This window comes from Polypterus senegalus, chromosome 6 (genome assembly GCF_016835505.1).
Source record: "Polypterus senegalus isolate Bchr_013 chromosome 6, ASM1683550v1, whole genome shotgun sequence".
Taxonomy (NCBI): domain Eukaryota; kingdom Metazoa; phylum Chordata; class Cladistia; order Polypteriformes; family Polypteridae; genus Polypterus; species Polypterus senegalus.
In genome coordinates, this window is record NC_053159.1 from 77,087,697 (window position 1) to 77,106,234 (window position 18,538).

Consider the following 18,538-nt stretch of genomic DNA (forward strand, 5'->3'; position numbering starts at 1 on the left):
TCTGCCTCACACTTTCAGCCCCTGACCTTCTCATATCCTTTACATCCCACCATTATGTTTGTTTCTTCTTCCTCCTCTAATTATCAAAGGAGAGTAAGTAGGAATGCTTGCTAAACTAATAATTGCAGGTCAAGAATGATCCTAAATGTAATATGTGCCTTAATGCCACCCCTCCCTAACCAATCAGCCACTGATCCAGGTCTAAAGCAAGCAGTTGTAGATGCAATATTATCTTTTTTTTTTATATACATCCAGCAAAGAGCCCAAAGGTGACTCGTGAACTGAGCAGCAGATGACCTAAAATGCAAACTTTTAAGGACAGTTGTCTGTATAATATAAAAGAACAAATATCAGCTTTTCACCATATTTCATTAAAAAAAAGTCTGATGCGGCCTCCCATGACTTTCTCCATATTTACAACACTGAATACAGTACGTAATGTGAAATTTACCATATATGCACGATGCAATAGCACTGGGGTTCATTTTTCATATTTTAGTTTACATTTTTAATTAATTTGCATTTATAGTATTTATTTTTATTTAACTAAAGCTTTGAAATATTTGGAATTACATATTTTCGGCTAAATTTAAGAAATTTGTTAATAAATCAATTCACTTGTAACTATATACATTTTGCATTAATTCCTTTTCTTGCGATTTAAGATGTTAAAAATTAGTAGAGGAGTAAAAACCCCACACCTTTGGTTAGGCAGCTGGGTGGTCTTGGGGTTAGCACCCCAATTCATAAACTGCCAAGGTCAAAACTTTGGAAAAAAAAAAAAAGAAAAAGAAAAAAAATTGCCACAAACATATACTGTAAATAACACGGTAATGCTATAAAGTCATAAAATGCTTCTTTGTTAGAGTTCAGATGGTGTGACCACTCTTTTTAAGAACTTTTGAACTTTAAAAGCTTCTCAAACATTGGACTGAACTCAAAATTTACAAACGTTTTGCTTTCAAAAGCCTAAATTTGCACGTCCAATTATGTGAACCATTGTGAGTTAGGCCGGCTGTTAAAAAATGTGAACGTTAAAAGCACAAAGCTGAATGGCTGTAATTCACCCAAAACCTAATCAGGTGATCAGATCGAGGAGTGCAGCTTGTACACCAAAATTCACAAGAAGCAGTCGATTTGTTCTCAAGTTACGATGTCACCAAATGTTTACCGCAGACATGCAAACACATGCAGATATCTGGACACGCGAGTTTCCAGCATTACTCAAAACATGTTCTAGGCCTATCAACACACTTTCCTCAGGGAAAAACAAAATTCACTCTGTTTCATTAATAGCAATACTTCCTTCTGAAATATGGAGTAAGTAAAAATATGAACACAGTGACAAAGTCAAAGTTGTACATTAATGAATAAAATTTCTTAATTATGGAATTACACATTGAATACAATTATAAGGAAACATTATCACAACATACTTACAACAGTTTAATTTAAACTCAGTGTTCCCAAATCACAAGTATAACAACCCATATATTAATGCCAATTTTGTCTGAATTCAAAAGTGAAAATACCAAAAATATAACTGCATTTAAATAAACAATTATTAAATACAGTAAATATCAGGACCATAAATACAATGTCAAAGAATGTACAAGCAAATTTCAATGTGAACAACCATGTACAATGGAAGCTCTTAAACTAAACTGCACAGACTGTGTAGTATTAATAGGTTTATCCTGTAGATCAACTGCTGAAGTAGAAGCGGAATATGAGATACTGCATCTTTACTAGAATGTTCAGTAAAAAATCTCTCACATTATCAAGGAAAGATTCAGTTTAATCAATTAGGTCCACAATAAGAGTTAAACAGCTTAGTCACTCATAACAAAACACGATGGCATCTGTTATAAAACAACTTTAAAAAAAAATTCCATAACTGACAAAATTTTGAAAAATAAAAAATGTTTGTGCAAACAGACATTTGAGGTAAAATACTTTTCACAGAAACCACTTGATCCAAAACTTAAAATCTGAACTTAAAAGAAAATAAAACAGAATTAGCTTAAACTGGATATACCAGAATTTTCCTCAACAATACTGTTATTTGGAGACTATTCCTGGAACTTTCCCATTCTCTTTATTGAGAGACTGTACCCTGCCAATTAGGGAAACAGGCAGCAAGACCCAAACTGGAATTCCAGTGAAAACTGAACTTTAATTCACTGTCCAGCATATAAATATGACATTTGTTATGATTAAGGCAACAGAAGACCTTAACCTTTCCGCAGTATGTTGTGGCAAACATATTTCAAAAGTATGCATTTTTCTACATAAGCCTAAAGTTAACATGTGATACCCATATCATTAAATAATAATGATTTAATAAATGAGACACAATTCGAGCCTATACAAATTGAATTTGAAGCAAATGGGTAAAAAGACTGCTTTAACAATTTATGTGCCTATATGTTTAGTTACAGAGCGTTCCTTTGTACAAGATTCCTCTGCTATAGCAATTCAAAAATGTAAGTGAAAAACAGATTTTGATTGTTCTGGAAGGAAAAGGGCACGTTAAATTCACATAGCAAGTCTGTAGCACATCTCAGCACTAAAGATTTCTTTTTATACATCTCCAATAAAATTAAAAGGAAAAAAATCCAGTGAAGGTAGATACCAAATCCTTTTTTCTTAATCCAATGAGCACACATCTTTCTTTGCCATAATTTCTCTAACGAGTAATGAGTAAATGTGATAAGGCAGATGCAGCCATTGAAGACTAGAATAGAACAGATTTTCTCTATTTCCAGTCGCTCAACAGCCAACAAAACAAAACAAAAAAAAAAAAAGTAAAAAAACACATTTTTAATTTAACTTACCTTTTCTATTTTCAGAATTAAGTTCTTACTTTTTACAGTGTAAAGTTTTGACCCCAGCATAGAGACCATGAAAAACAAGAGCAAAAATTTACAGACACTGCTTAGCTGAAAACGTTTAAACTCAACAAGAAAATCAAGTGTAAAATGAACATTTGCTTTTTCTGCCATCTGCAGACTTTAACAATGTCCCTATATGTCTTATTGGCACTTGCAGGGCTCCTCTGTGAACAGTTCAGTAACGGCTGCCAGACTTTCTGTTTATCACCCTCACCAGACATGACTTCTTGTGAAAGGGTGAAGCCGTGGCACAGTATAGAAACAACACACTTAATACATAGCATTTCCATCTTCTTGGTCAGTGGTCATTTTTGGACCCTAACTTGAGACATCAAATTTAGAATGATACTGTGGAGGTGATACAGCCAAAAAAGGAATTTAAAAGATCACCTAAAAAGAGGTTAAGGCAAATCGGTGAATCAGTATCAAAAACAATATGGAGATACTCCTGGTTCTAATACTTAACACATTAGGCTGCCAACAAATGTTATTTTCTCTTTGTAAAGGAACAATACAAGTTCAGCATAGTGGATTATTTATTCCACTATAAGCAATTACAGTCTAAACACCGTGTAAAGGAGTTTAGTCTAACATTTCCAACTATAAAGTAGAATATCCTGTTCTGTTAATTTGTTGATTTATTTCTAACTTTTCAACTACAGTTATTTTTTGCATAGTTTCCACATGTAAGAAAGGAACGCTTGGCAAGGTCAAAACTATATAATAGTATTCTTGCAAACCAAGCCTTAATGCCTGCACAACAAAAAATTTTACCTACAGAAACCATTGATCAATGGTTGCATTCCATAAACAAAGTTAGAGCTGTCCATATAAAAATTAATTTAGATCACCAAGGTTATATTGTTCCTTTAATAGAATGAACCAACAACCCTCAACTTTCTTAAAAAAATAAAAAAAGATTAACTCAGAAAAAAATAACACAAATTCAAGTGTTAAAAAAGTTCTGTACATCTGTCCATGAAGTGCTTGCTTCAGTATTCTACCCCCTTTTTCCAAATTTCACCCAATCATCTTCCTTCTGGCTTCCTTCCACCACTCTTTCTTCCATGGAATTCAGGGTAGATCAACGAAAAGGCAGTTTTGGCTACTCCCACTTATAGGAGTGACATTTAAAAATACCAGCCCATCCTTTTAGTTAAAAGTCCGTATTTGCTAGCTTATAGTCCTTTGCTGTTTGAGTACTGTGTAGACATCGTCCACTTTACTGAGTTTCTCAAAGAAAGGGAGAAGGTCTAGCAGCTCTGTGTCAGACATATCATCAAACCAGGAGGCTACAGGCACCTTAAAAAAAAAAAAAAGTTAAACAGGCAGAGAAGGCACAGTAAAATTCACCTCACCTGATTTAAATTTTCAGCTTCATACTGGTAAAGTCCATGGTGGTAGCAGGCTAAACAGAGCAGACCAGAATTCAGATTCTGCAAAAAAGTTGCCAGTCCCTCCGTGCCAAACCCTTCTCCTAATGACCTATGGTAGTTACACTTCCTATGGCAGGCCCTAAAAGGGCTTCATCAATAGTTATATATAAAAAAAAAATGTAATTGGCTCCTATCGATCCAGAACAGCAGAGGATGTATTGTGAAATTGTCCATCAGACTCTTCAGTTTATCATAAATGACCCATACTACACTGCTGACTCCATTCTCAGTTCTCATTTTTTCTAGTTATTTAAGCTTGTTACCACAACTGAGACTGTGTGTGAACTGTGAAAATTAAATTAAAAGCTTTATCCTAAACTTTTAAACCAACAGAACTGCAAGAGCTTCGCAAACATTTCAGTTAACCTCATAATCATAACCCTCCCAACCCTGACCAAAATACACACGTATTCTTACTTCTGTATAAAACCCCAAACTAGGTAAACCATTTATTTGGACACAGTCAAAGTCAAAAGAGGCAATGTGAACAAAACTATCTAGAAGTCTGTTCTAGACTGATGAAATAGTTTGCTGTTAAACAGCAATAATCAGCACTGCATCTCATAAATCTGTGTTTCAGCTATTTACCACCTGCCAATGTTTCAGTGAACAGCGTACGGTCTTGGTAATTAGGAGAGCCCTCTGTACCACTTTCATTACTGTAGTCCTCAAATCAAGAAACGCCATTCTTACCAATATCTGTCACAATTCAATTATTCAGGATAGATCCTATCAGGATTATCAGGTCCTAAAAAATGTATTGCCCAAGGACAGTGTAAAATAGCGAATTATCCCCAAAAAATAACCGGAAAGCTGGGGGTAGTATAAAGGGGGTAGGTATATAGCATCAAAGCCTGGGCTGGGTGGTGTCCACTCTGAGAAATTTCAGAGTGATGGAATGGGATTTGGATGGGACCCCCACCGATTTTACAATAGTAAAAAAAAATATATACAAGTGCAAATAGTAGTGGAAGGGGTGACAGATGGTTGAAAAACAGCCCAAAACAATGAGTTGTTTTTAAGAAAGAACAGATATAAGAAATAACAGATAAAATAACAGATATAGCCACAATGGAGCTATGGTCCTAATGAGACAGTTACATTATCAGGTCTACTGTACTTCATTCTTGATTTTCAACCATCTACTGTATTTATAAAAAGTATAAAACAAGCAGCTTGACTGAAGTAAATGCATAACCTTGATGTTCTATTGTATGGTTTACAAAGCATCCCCTAGCGGTTACCATATATTTTATATATTCAATTGACACTATACTGTACTAGTTGATTCTGCTTCTTAATAAAAATAAGTTCCTAGAAACAGCTACCCATGTGGCTACAACTCAATAAACAGTATACAGAATGCAGTCTTTGTCAGCAGGTTTAGTTGTCAATCGACCAAACAGTAGAATGGGCTAAATCTGTGACCAATGTGAATTTGACAATGCTATTATTGTTTCTAGAAATGGTGGTTTTATGATCTCAGAAACAGCTGTTCTCCTGGTGTTTTCATACACTAGAGTATCCTAAGTTTACAGAGAATGATGCAATAAATAAAACATCCAGTTAAGAGACAGTTCTGTTACTTGTTAATGAGTGAGGGCAAAAGAGAACTACCAGGTTCCTACAAGCTAATAGAGAAACTATATATGCATTGCAGAAATTACAGTTTTGTAACAGTGGTTTGCAAAAGACTACGCGTGCACATACACTCTATATTTTAGATTAAATAAATACATGGAAAAACACATATACACACACACAGTACCAGTGTCTGCTGGTTCTGGATTATTTGCCAGAATAAAGGAATGAGAAGAGTGACTTAACAGGATGGCCAAAGTCTTTAATAATGCAAGTTGTCTTTTTAAAAAGGCAGGCACTATTCACGTTGTGAATGTATGTTGGTAATATTTTGTGGCAACTTTACTACCCCCTCTGCAGTGCTTTGTGGTCCTGTTTTCAGCAGATAACATCTCAGGAAGATATGTGGCCAGGTGCAAAGGGTGGCATTAAATCCCAAGTCTAGGAGCTTGGTGATCAGCTTGAGTAGTACCATGGTAAATTCTGAGCTGTAATCCATAAACAGTTCTCAGTTTCAATTATCTAGTTATGCTAGGATGGTTTGAATAGCAAGGAATATAGTATCCTTTGTCTACTGATTTTGACATGTAAACTGGAATTGGCCTGATATTCCATTTAACATGTCCAAGCACCAGCCTCTCAAAGCTTTCCATCTGTAAGTAGCACCAGTCTGTAGTTAATGAGACAGTACACATTTTTTTTCCCCAGTCTGGACTTCTCAACACACATAGAATGAAGCACAAAATGGACTGGAAAGGCAGTCTTTTCTTTTTTACGCACCATACAATATTTTAACAAGCGATACATTAAAGTAAGCAATAGACAATTTCAAACAGATGTTTAAAACACTGGCTTTTTTATATTATAATTACGATTACTCCTCATTTAAAAATGTCAAAACTAATACTGAAGTTCTTAATGTTTTTTCCTCCAAATTTGAAATACGGTGTAATCTTTACTAAAATAATCTATCCCTTTTTTTAACAACAACTGGCCTATGTCCTAAAAAATATGGCTACAGATTTCCAGGTAAGCATCAAAAGATACAATTAAGTAATAAATTATTTAGATGGGAAAAAATGACAAGATACTACAAAAATACAGACTTTTTGAAAAAAGACATTTAAAACGGATATGATTACATACAGCATTATCTGGATGAAAAATATAGGATGCAGGAGAGTTGTCAATAATGATGACCTTGTTCAAGTCACGGCCAAGTCGACTCAGGTCTTTGACATAGTTGCCTCGATGAAATACACAAGATTCCCTGAACAATCTGCAGTGGAATGCACCCCATTTATCCAATAAATCAGCAACAGGATCGGCATACTGGAAAGAGAAAAAAAGATTGAAATGGTTTCTGATACCACAATATATTGATAGAATTATTGCCTATAGCATATTTGAAATTTAATGTTTAAGCTTCATTTATTTTCCAACTCTGAAAGGTACTTTACATAGAACTGATTTTTTTTTTTTTTTACTGATTTATGAATAAAATCAGTGTGGATGTTTTCTTTTAATATATGTATGCATAACATTATAAAAAAAATCCTTTTTCCCTAGAATATCAAGCAAGCAATGCTATGATATTCTTAACTTGAAGTTTTGTGTAATTACATGTTTCTTATATGTTTAAAAACAATCGAAGATGACATTAATAATACTCACAACCCAACTCATAACCCTAAATTCACATACTCCAGTAGTTCCAAATCAAGTCTCTGTCTTCTTCTTCTTTCGGTTGCTCCCATTAGGGGTTACCACAACGGATCATCTTTACAATATATTCCCGTCCTCTGTATTTTGCTTTGTTACACCCATCATCTGCAAGTCTTCTCTCACCACATCCATAAACCTTCTCTTCGGCCTTCCTCTTTTGCTCTTGCCTGGCAGCTCTATCCTTAGCATCCTTTTCCCAATATACCCAGCATCTCTCCTCTGTACATGTCCAAACCAATGCAATCTCGCCCGTTTGAGTTTGCCTCAAAACTGTCCAACTTAAGCTGACCATCTAATGTACTCATTTCTAATCCTGTCCATCCTTGTCACAGCCAATACAAATCTTGAGATCTTTAACTCTGCCACTTCCAGCTCTGTCTCCTGTTTTTTGGTCAGTGCCACAATCTCCAACTTATATAACACAGCTGGGCTCAGTACTGTTCTGTAAACCTTCCCTTTTGCTGATACCCGTCTGCCACAAATTACTCCAGACACTCTTCTCCACCCATTCCACCCTGTTTGCCCTCTCTTCTTCACCTCTCTTTCACAATCCAAGTTACTCTGTACTGTTGATCCCAAGTATTTAAACTCAGCTTCACCAACTCTACTCCCTGCATCCTCACCATTTCACTGACCTCCCTCTCATAAAAAAGTGCATACATAATATCATGCTTACCTTTGCTAAACTAGCAGTGAAGAGCACACATTCAAAAAGTTCCCCCATGCGTTTTAGAAATTCATCAACATGTGGCCGCTTTAATACATAAACCTGTATTAAAAAGTACAAATGAGAGAAAGTCAATGAAATAAATATTCATATTTATATAAACACACACACACACACACACACACACACACACATACACATATATATATGTGTGTGGATGTGTTGTATGGACTGTTAGCAATTGATACCTTAAATAATAAAGAGGATATTACATACATAAATGTGTACATAGTAAGGTTAATATCGTAAACAAAAAAAGATGCAAACTATTAATAAAACAACACTTCATAAACTGAAAGAGTGGGAGGAAACCAGTGCACACATTGGAAGAACTCTGCCAACTCCATGCAGGGAGGATCCAGGACATGAACTCTGGCCTCTTTATTGCGAGGAAGGAGCACTACCACTGCGTCACCATGCTGCCCTTATAAAAGTAGTAGTTAGGGAAATCATAAGAAGTCTAAAGAAACTCAGGGGCGTTTATTACTTATCTACTACAAATGGTTTTTCCAGGGGACACAGTAGAACATAGATTTTTGAATAAATGTCTATATTTTTTTTTAATATCAAAATGTAAGCTTTCAAAACACCACTACAAAAAACAACAGAAAAAATCTTCCTCTTTTTAAAATTTACGCATGAATGAAATCCCATTTACACACATCAATTTCTTTCCATTAGAAAATATGCTGTTATTGGCCTACCTCCTGAACCAAGTCCTCCAGAACAGGCTTAATTTCATTGAAACAGCCTATCCTGGATTACTTGAAACAGGCAGTAGCCTTTAATTAGAATATCTTTGCCAAAGTCTCTCTAAGCGATGGATCAAAAATAATAATAATAAAAAAGTGCTACTAAATAAGCAGTAGATGATACTTGTTATAGCTATAGTCAAGTACTTAAGCCATTTAAGACTACAAAGCATCACTGTGGATTATGACATCTATAATGTATGAGAAATGCAGCAGATATTTTCTTATTAATAACCAGTGTATTAACAATCATATTATCTAAGACAACAGTGTAAAGCAAGGTCTCATTATTTTCCAATTACCAATCAACTACATTCACATTTTCCTAAATATTAAAAGATTTGATAGTTTATCTTCAGGTCTTCTGGATAAAAAAAACACATTGTGTAGCACTCACAGCTTGCTTTTCTAATTGCTAACAGTTTAAGTCCAGTCAATTACCCAATTTACAGCACAGGAGTATTGCAGAACACATTTTTAAATTTTTAAAAAAATATCTTTAAAAATAGGATTTTTTTTTAGACGATTGTCCATTATGAGTAATACAGGCTTCAGAAGAGACAGAAGCAGAACGCTCTGATTATAGCTTGTTGCTGCACCCACCACACGACAAAGCAACCAGATTGAGATCCAAGTGCAGCCATGCAACATGTGACACCTCAGCACCACACTTCAAATATAACTAGGAAATATGACAAATGTTCAAGAGTAAAGATTTTTACTTTGGAGGTCTGGAATTACATGTAGATGCCCCCTCCCAATGATATCTGACTTAGGACTCACAAACATGACCTATATTGGGTTTAGGCTTGAAAATTAATGGGCGGATGGATGCAACATTTTCAACAGCATCAGCTTTTGAGCTACATTCTGAATATTAAGATTAATTATATTTTCTGATTTTATAGTCACACAGATCTTTACTATCAGTGGTTTTCTTACAAAAAAAATAAGGAATATCAAAAAAGAAGTTACTCTAGTAAAAATTAGTTATTTAAATAAATGGATTTTCAACAGACAGCATTAAACAACTACAAATAACTAAAAAAATGAATGCTAAACTTATGCTAACTAAAAAAAAGTTACCTTTATTAAAACATTTTCAAAACTCATTTTGACTTGGTAATGTGAGAGTTTACCATAGACAGTACTGAGCACATTATCATATTCATACACACAACTATTCTGCTTATTTCGTTCACAGTACTACTACATATCAGCCATCATTAAAAGAATACTCCATACAAAAAAATTATACATACTTATGTTGCTTATCCCAAATAGTTTATAGTGACAGCTGAGAAAAAATTTTAATGTCATGTTTTTGTGGACAGCGGATACAACTTTTCTGATATAAGAGTAGCAAATGGGTACCAATGCTAGTCAACAGAAAATTATGCATATCAAAAAAGACCATGAAAAAAACAATGTTATTTGTGACATGCTTTTGAATTGAACACAGGACTCTTGACGAATGAATAAAGGACAAAAGGCAGGTCTACAATTCAAAGCACAATCCCATGCAGATAAACAACCTGTTTGTAGATTTTTTGTTTTTAATTTTATCAATAATTTGGCAAAAAAATACATTGCTTTGACAGGTTCTGAGCATATGACAAGATGACTTCATATGTGGATTAAGCAATGTGAGACTTTTTAATGGATTTTTAAAAATACTTTCTCAGCCATCACTAGAAAGTATATGGAAAATGTAACATTTTAAAAAAATATATAAAATTTCTGGGTTGAGCACTTCTTTAAGATTAAGTCTTCTGCAATTGCTTAAATTAAATGTTTTTTAAAATAAACATTCAAATAAATCAGATTAATTTAACAGGTTTGCAAAATTCATACAGTACTGTATCTTTTAACTTGATAAATGAAGATGGTTTAGGAGCTCTTTTTTTCTACAACATTTACAGAATAATGCTCCTTATGTGGAACAATCTCTTGTTTTCTGTTGGGGATGGTTAACAACAACAAATCATAAAATATCAATTATAAATAAATAATCCATAAGCCACCAGCTTTTGGGAAGAGACTCAGAACATAAACAGTCTGGATAAGAAGAGACTGTATAGCCATGACAATTCTTCCTTTCCTAATTATCTTATTTGGATCTGAACATTGACATGGTGTTACTTTATAAATATAATATATGTCTTTCCAAGTGTTCTAGTGACAAATCATAGCACGGATTTTATTTTTTTATGGAAAATTCCAATTTTCCTGATTTTTTTTTACATAAATCTCCCAATTCTTAAAATAAGTGAATTTTTTAATATAAAAAAACAAAAAAAATAAAAGAACAGCATGACTTCTTTATTAGTTTTATGCCCATGTACTGTATATATCTGGCACTTAACAAAACTGGACACATTACCAATATGGAAATTGTTTTTAAGTGAAGTACTAATTGTAAAATGTATGTAGACTGATATTTACCTGATGAACAATTCCATCAATTTCAACTGGAATGATGAAATCAGCATTGTTTACTGGCTAAATAAGCAAATACAAACAATATTAGTTAATTTAGTTATCAAGAAATATTAACTGTAGTTTATATAGTAACATCTATAATCTTATTTTTTACTTGGTATGATGAAATTAATTTTGGCCATGACATAGAAATTTAAATTAACCAATTCAACATTCAGAATTTGTGCTACACAATGCAAATACATCAATAACTCCCAAGTTTTATTATATGAAACAAGGAAGCTGTTTTGCTATTACAAAACTTTAGAAACATCCTAAAAACCACACCTAGTTTCTCTTTATCATTACTAATTCTCAACTAAGTCAGAAGGAATTATATGTATCAGTTAAAAACATTTGCTCCATCACAACAAACCTTGAAATATAATGAATTATCAGAAATCACAATTTTTTAACAACAGAATCCAAAGTTAAATCAATGCAGTATTAAAGCTATCACTATTAACTACAGTACAGGTAACTCTTTAAACCAGATTCTGTGCTGGTGTTTTATGAAGTTTCATTACAAATTGTGACATTATTAATTGTCCTCAGAAAAACAGAGCTGCTATTGCATGCATCTACTTAAATTCTAAACTTGTGTTGACATATATAGATATACGGTAGATACAGAATTACAGATGGAAGTCTGGGGCACATCTACCTAGTGAGGAAGTATACATGTTTGAGTTTATAAAAAGTGTTTTTTCTCCTCCACCGAAAGAACTTTGTTTTCAGGAGTCAATGAGTTCCTGTATGGTGTAGGCTCTGGTCCACTTGTAGTCCCTAGCCACTTCTGTGCGTTATGTTTCCACCATACAAAAGGAAATGTAACCTTTATTCAAAATATGTGACGTGCAGAGAAGAGTAATGTGGTGCAAAGTACAGTATGAGATCAAAGAGGAGCCCCAGGACTTACTGTTTTGATGTGCATGATGCTGAATATTAGGGAAGCAGCTACTGAGAGGGACGTGTTGCGGTGCAATCGGGAGTTCACAGTGGGGACCACCAAACCATATTGCTTTAAATTGTTTGGGACTTCAGGGAGTTGCTTCAATACAGTATATGGCATGGCGCACCAGGGAGGTGGTTTTGAAGTGTGGCACTACATCTTCATCAATAAACAACAGATTGTAATATGGTGTCAAGGCTTGTGGACAACCAATTGGCACAATTCATTGGCTAAAGAAAAACCCTATGATAAAACCTGGCTGATTAAAAAGTACAGTACTGTACATAACCTGGGGGTAAAAGCTTTATATATTAAAAGAAAAGAAAAAAAAAAAAAGTACCAGGAATTGCAAATGGTCGAAATTCCCACGGTCAGAAAGTGCCTATAGACACTTAACAAATATGCTGTGTTGCATTTTTTTGAAAATATACCTTTCCCTGTTTATCATGTAGAGCGGCTCAACCATCCTCGGTGTCATCTATATCAGGCTGGAATAGACTGCTAACATCCTCAATATATACCCTATTTCAAATATTTAAATACTAGACACAATACCAGTTAACAGTAGGGAACCTTTTTGCTATGAGGTGAGAGTTAAAATAATTTATTGTGCATGGTACATTTAGAAATAATAATAAGAAAGAAAAAACACAACTAACCTTAAAAGAGCTGTGGACTAATGTTTCATCTAAATCAATGACAACACAGATCTTGTCTGCATCTTTGGCTTTTACTTGTGGAAGAAGGGGCCTCAATGGAGTCTACAAATAAAAAAATGTAAAAATAAAGCATAAAATCACACATACATATATACTAAACTTACAGCAAGTGCATTTTTGAACGTGTCGATGCAACTAATATTTTACATTTAAGTAGGTAAGCAAGTAATCTAAGTGGCAAAAAAGCTGGATCAGATATGTTGGAACACTCAGGAAGTAAAACTCATATCAGAAATTACAATCACAACACAGTGTAAAAGAAAAATTCCACTTATTGCGTTACTGTATATACACATTTTCATTCATAAATAAGCATGTGCAGCAATAAACACTGCATGTCCCTAGTTTGATGTCAACCTTTGTATTTAATATCCATGAACATTTTTATTCTATTTTCGTACAATTTTTATTTTGTCTTTTGTCAAAATACAGTAGATTTTTCTAACCACAAAATGACAGAGAGAAAACAATTAAAACTTGGTAACAATGGGCCCAAAATTCAGAATACTTTTCTTAAATAAAAAAAATAAAAACTGCTGCTGCTCACACAGATGCTACAAAAAAAGAAAAATCATAAACTTGAAAACATTACACAATCACACATGGCAAATACCTTGTAGATCAGCAAGCTATTGGTATAGGAACTTCAAAAACACATTTATTCTCGGAGAGCAAAACGGGCTTGTACTTAAAATATGCTACAGGTAATACTCAATGTTGAAGGGTGGAATATAATAGTAAGCAATGAAAGATATTCTAATAGTCAAGTGCCCAATTACAAAACTGATAAATCAATTTTTAAATCTATATGTGAAGACTCAAAAATTTCATTAATGAAATGTGTACTTACTTTAGCTACAGTTCCATTTTCCTCTATCACAGGGGAAGCACTATTCTTGCTGGGCACTGCCTCTGGTTCTTCCTGACAGAAACAGCAGAACAGACTGGACCAAATGCTTCGGTTCCTAGGCTTTGTTCTTGAAGAAGTAGTACTCCGTGCACCTGTTAGTGAAACCATATTTATTCTGTGTAGTACAATTAACAGCATACACTAGGTAATCTTTCATAAAGCAAGAAAATTTCATTAAAGCCCAGGCTAGATACCAATTCAGTTTCAAAATTAAACAGTGCCATCCATAACTTTCACGAAGGGGAGAGAACAGAGAGGTAAGACACGAGTTCAAAAAATAAAAACAAACAAGCAAAAAAAAAATGTATATATTATATATCTATCTATTATATAAGTCCCACGAGACAAGACTACTCTCAAGAGATTTAAGTCCCGCCCTCCTCTCAGCCATTTTCAACCACGCCTACGGTCTTCTCGCCTCTCATTCGTGTGAATGCTTTTGTCAGACACAGTTCCTGCGCTGTCAGCTCTTATAAATTTTTATGTTTTCCTCACTTTAAGCTCCCAATAAAAGAAGACTTATGTCCAAATTTTATTGAAGAATTTCATCCTGAAGGTTTATCAACAGAAGAAATGAGTACATGGACAATCCTAGCACTGAAAAACGATGAAGTCAAACGAATTAACGCGTAAATTGTCGATCGGTTACACATCAAATTGGTTAAATGCGTATCAATAAACTGTGAAGAAACAGTTGGTGGTGATGTTGCGGAAGATGAAAACATCAACTTACAGTATCCCATAGGATATCTACAACCATTAATACCATCTGGTCTTCCACTGCCGAATTACTGTTGAAAGAAGGAAGTATCGTAATGTTACTGCGTAATTTCTGTCTGAGTGGTGGGCTATGCAATAGGATGAGATTAGTTGTATTCAAAATTGGTCGAACAATTCTGACACACACACACACACACACACACAATATATATATATATATATAAAATATATGTAAAATATATTAACCATATGCTTAAACATCCTATAGGTTTTGATAGTGATACAATACCTCACAAAAGGTGTAAAAGACACAATTGTGGTATAAAAGCCTACCATTAAATTGATGACTGACCAATTATGAGTACAACTACTGTAAACAATCTAAATAATTAAATTATTTATTAACAACTAATTTTGTCAAAATAATTCAAACAGGCATGTGAATGTTTGCTTTATTGGAACCTTTATTAATTTTACATATGGAACTTGAAAACAAAAAGAAACTCATCCAAATGGCTATTTTCCATCTAAGATGTATTTAGAATATTAAATGAAAGCTCAACAATAAATGAATGTTGTTTTTGCTTCAATATAATCAATTTCAAAATATATATCATATGAATATTTATGTATATGACTTCACCCTAATACTTATTACACATGTTAAAAAATTTGAAATTGAGATGTACAGTTCATAGATGCTTATTCACAGACATTGTAAATAAACTGAAAGATTATTTTTTCTAAATCCAAGAGGGCTTGCTCGGCTATGTACCATGTACACGAGATAAAGCCACTTAATAATGCTTGTAAAGTATAAATAATACCTACTGAAAGAACATTTCAGGAGATGGCAATTCAAATCTCTAACACAAATGATTCTGGGGTTTGTCAGGGGTACAATATTAAAACATCAAAAATTCTGTTATTTGCTATTCCAGTAAACAGAGGTTCTGAACTACACACAAATGACTACTCTCGTTTTAGTTTTACTGTTAATAAATGCAAAAGAGGTGAAGGGGTGAGTGGGAGTAACTTTTCCCACCACACAAAACTTGATTGATGGTATTCAGTGTGACTTCACAAAGTGCTTTTCCACCCTGGTCCTTTCTGGGAGAACTTACCTAAGAAAGAAAGAAAGAAAGAAAGAAAGAAAGAAAGAAAGAAAGAAAGAAAGATTTCACTTAAGAAGTGTTGATTTTAAAACTTTTTCTTAACACAAGAGACTGGATTTCATTGAGCTGTGAAGGGTGTGGAGTTTATCCAGTATGAACTGCTGTAGAAATTGAGTTCCATTTTTAAAAGCCAGCTTGCCAGTAGCAGCTCTTCTGTGGGTGGAGGGCCGTGTAACAAATACTTCCAGGTCAGCCCGAACATTTAGTAAAAGTGATCATTCACAATACCTTAAAAAAAATTAATTGTGCTCTCTTACGTTTATACAGGATTTTATCACAAATACTGTACGTAGTTTTCTTTTGGAGTTACAAGGTGGCAGTTAAAGAGTCATAAGTTGCCGTCCCTGGCATAAATATTTGACGAAAGGAGACTATGCAGCTCTGCCCAAAATAAACCTAGCAAGTGTAATAAGCACACAAGTTGACTAGATGTGTGCCTGTGAGTGTTAAAGGTGATGACTGGCTAGTGTATTTAGAAAAATAACATACTGTATTTATCTGTGGTATTCAAAGAAACATTGTGGCTTTAACTTTTATCCCAGTCCTACTCACTAGCATGCATTTTCAAGTTAATCAAATTCACATTAGTAGAGCAACAGTCTTCAGATGGATAAGTGAGGGTAATTGCTTTACTTATGGTATTGATGTCTTGTCCTGAACTATTACAAGCAGTTCCAGAGCATTTCCACTTCCACTAAATTGTGCATGGAAACACATTTACATTTACTTATTTGGTGGACGCCTTTATCATTTATTTTATCATCATTATCACCAAATATATTTAGGTGACTTACAGCATTCATGATACAATTGGTTACATTTCTTTTGGTTATCCAATTCAAACACAAACGGGTCAAATAACTTGCTCATAATCACACAGTGTCAGTAGCAGGGTTTGAACCCACACCCTCAGGGTTTGAAGTCCAAAGCCTTAAACGCTACACCACACTGCCAAGTTTAATAGTGTTGCAGTGGAACACCATTTGTGAACAAACAGCAATAAAATAATTTTTCTCTAATGAAATATTCCTGCAAAGAGGAGACTTTTTCACAATATTTGGAAGACCTTTCCTTCAGGAGAATATGGTACAGCAGCTGCCATGATTAGCCAACTCAAAACTGTACTTATCCATGCAAATTGGGGGAAGGTGTAGGGAAGATTAATCTATTAAAAATATGCAATTAGGTTAATCTTTTTACATCAATTAGTTGATCACATTGAATCATTGAAGTGCACCATCTCAGCAGAAGTGTGCCATCTTAAGGGAAGGGGAAGACAGCGTCCCCTCACACTTACAAATACAAACAGTGACTTCTAATGCTCATCTAGGACATCTGCCAATCTAGTGGCTCACATGCATCAGGGCTTATTGTGTGGCATTGTGCCCTGCTGGATACATATGGTTTTAAGTTAAAAAAAGAAAATTGTTGGGGTGTTTTATGGGCATGCTGGCATCTGCAGACTGTCAAGATTGCCATAACCCGACACCCACCTATACACACATACATATGTACACAGTGAGAGAGAGAGAGAGAAAGCAATACAACTCAGGCATAAATAATCCACAACCTAGTAGTACTGTACACCTTTAGATAAGAGACTAAAGTACTGTACCACTTCCATAAAAACAAATGTTTAACCAAGAAAGGGACTCAGATGAATCAGATGAGAAGGCAGTCCCAAAGCAGATGCCACTTGAACAATTCTACTCAAAAAGAACAGCTGTGAAGCCTGGCATCACATTGCCTCTTTAAAAGTGATTCCTGGCAGGAGGCCAGTTTCATCATACTAACCAGCACATACTCTTACACTTTTAAAATACATGGTGTAGATAGTGACATGATTATGCTTTAAATTTTACACAGTACTTGACAGTACAGGGGTAACCTAGGGCTACAACAAAAGCTTCTGACCCACACCATAAGTGACAACATCAGGGAGTTCATGTCTCTCTAGAGTTATGAATCCTGAGTGTTTTTGATGATACCTAGAAGGTAGAAGAGGGTTGAGTCAGCCTGCATGACAGACAGAGACATTGGTATAGAATATGTGGAAGTTGACCTTGGGTTTTACTTAATGAGATTTTACTATGTTACTTTGTGTTTTGCCATTGTGTGGTTTTGAAAATATAAAAAGCACTGTTTCAGTATTCCCCTTCTCTCATAGTGGTTATAATAAAAGATTCAAACTTAGTGCTGCTATTAGATAATGACCTAGTAAAATATGTACTATTGCATCTGTTATATAGATGGAACCAAGTGTATATGAACAGCTGCTCAGTTCTAGGATTATTTTTGCAGCAAAGATGAACACATTTTTGTAGCACCTGGAGATTCAATAGGTCAACTTCAGAATCTTTAAAGGTACTTCTAACTGGAAAAATGTGATCCTAGGAAAATGCACAAAAGGCAGAATGACAAATACTCATTTGCACTGAAACGACGTATCTAGAAGTGTCAAGATGA

General features: G+C 34.4%; 1 protein-coding gene across 1 annotated transcript in view; it reads right to left on the reverse strand.

Annotated features, from left to right (window-relative positions):
* Positions 1–1,356: 1,356 nt before the first annotated feature.
* Positions 1,357–18,538, reverse strand: part of ctdsp1 (CTD (carboxy-terminal domain, RNA polymerase II, polypeptide A) small phosphatase 1) — a 75,619-nt gene continuing 58,437 nt past the window's right edge. The window contains exons 2-7 of the mRNA XM_039756372.1: positions 14,118–14,269; positions 13,208–13,309; positions 11,561–11,617; positions 8,313–8,405; positions 7,058–7,243; positions 1,357–4,196 (exon numbers count right to left, since the gene is read on the reverse strand). Coding sequence (XP_039612306.1) covers positions 4,068–4,196; positions 7,058–7,243; positions 8,313–8,405; positions 11,561–11,617; positions 13,208–13,309; positions 14,118–14,269 — 719 coding nt within the window. The 3' untranslated portion in view covers positions 1,357–4,067. The remainder of the gene's footprint in view (positions 4,197–7,057; positions 7,244–8,312; positions 8,406–11,560; positions 11,618–13,207; positions 13,310–14,117; positions 14,270–18,538) is intronic.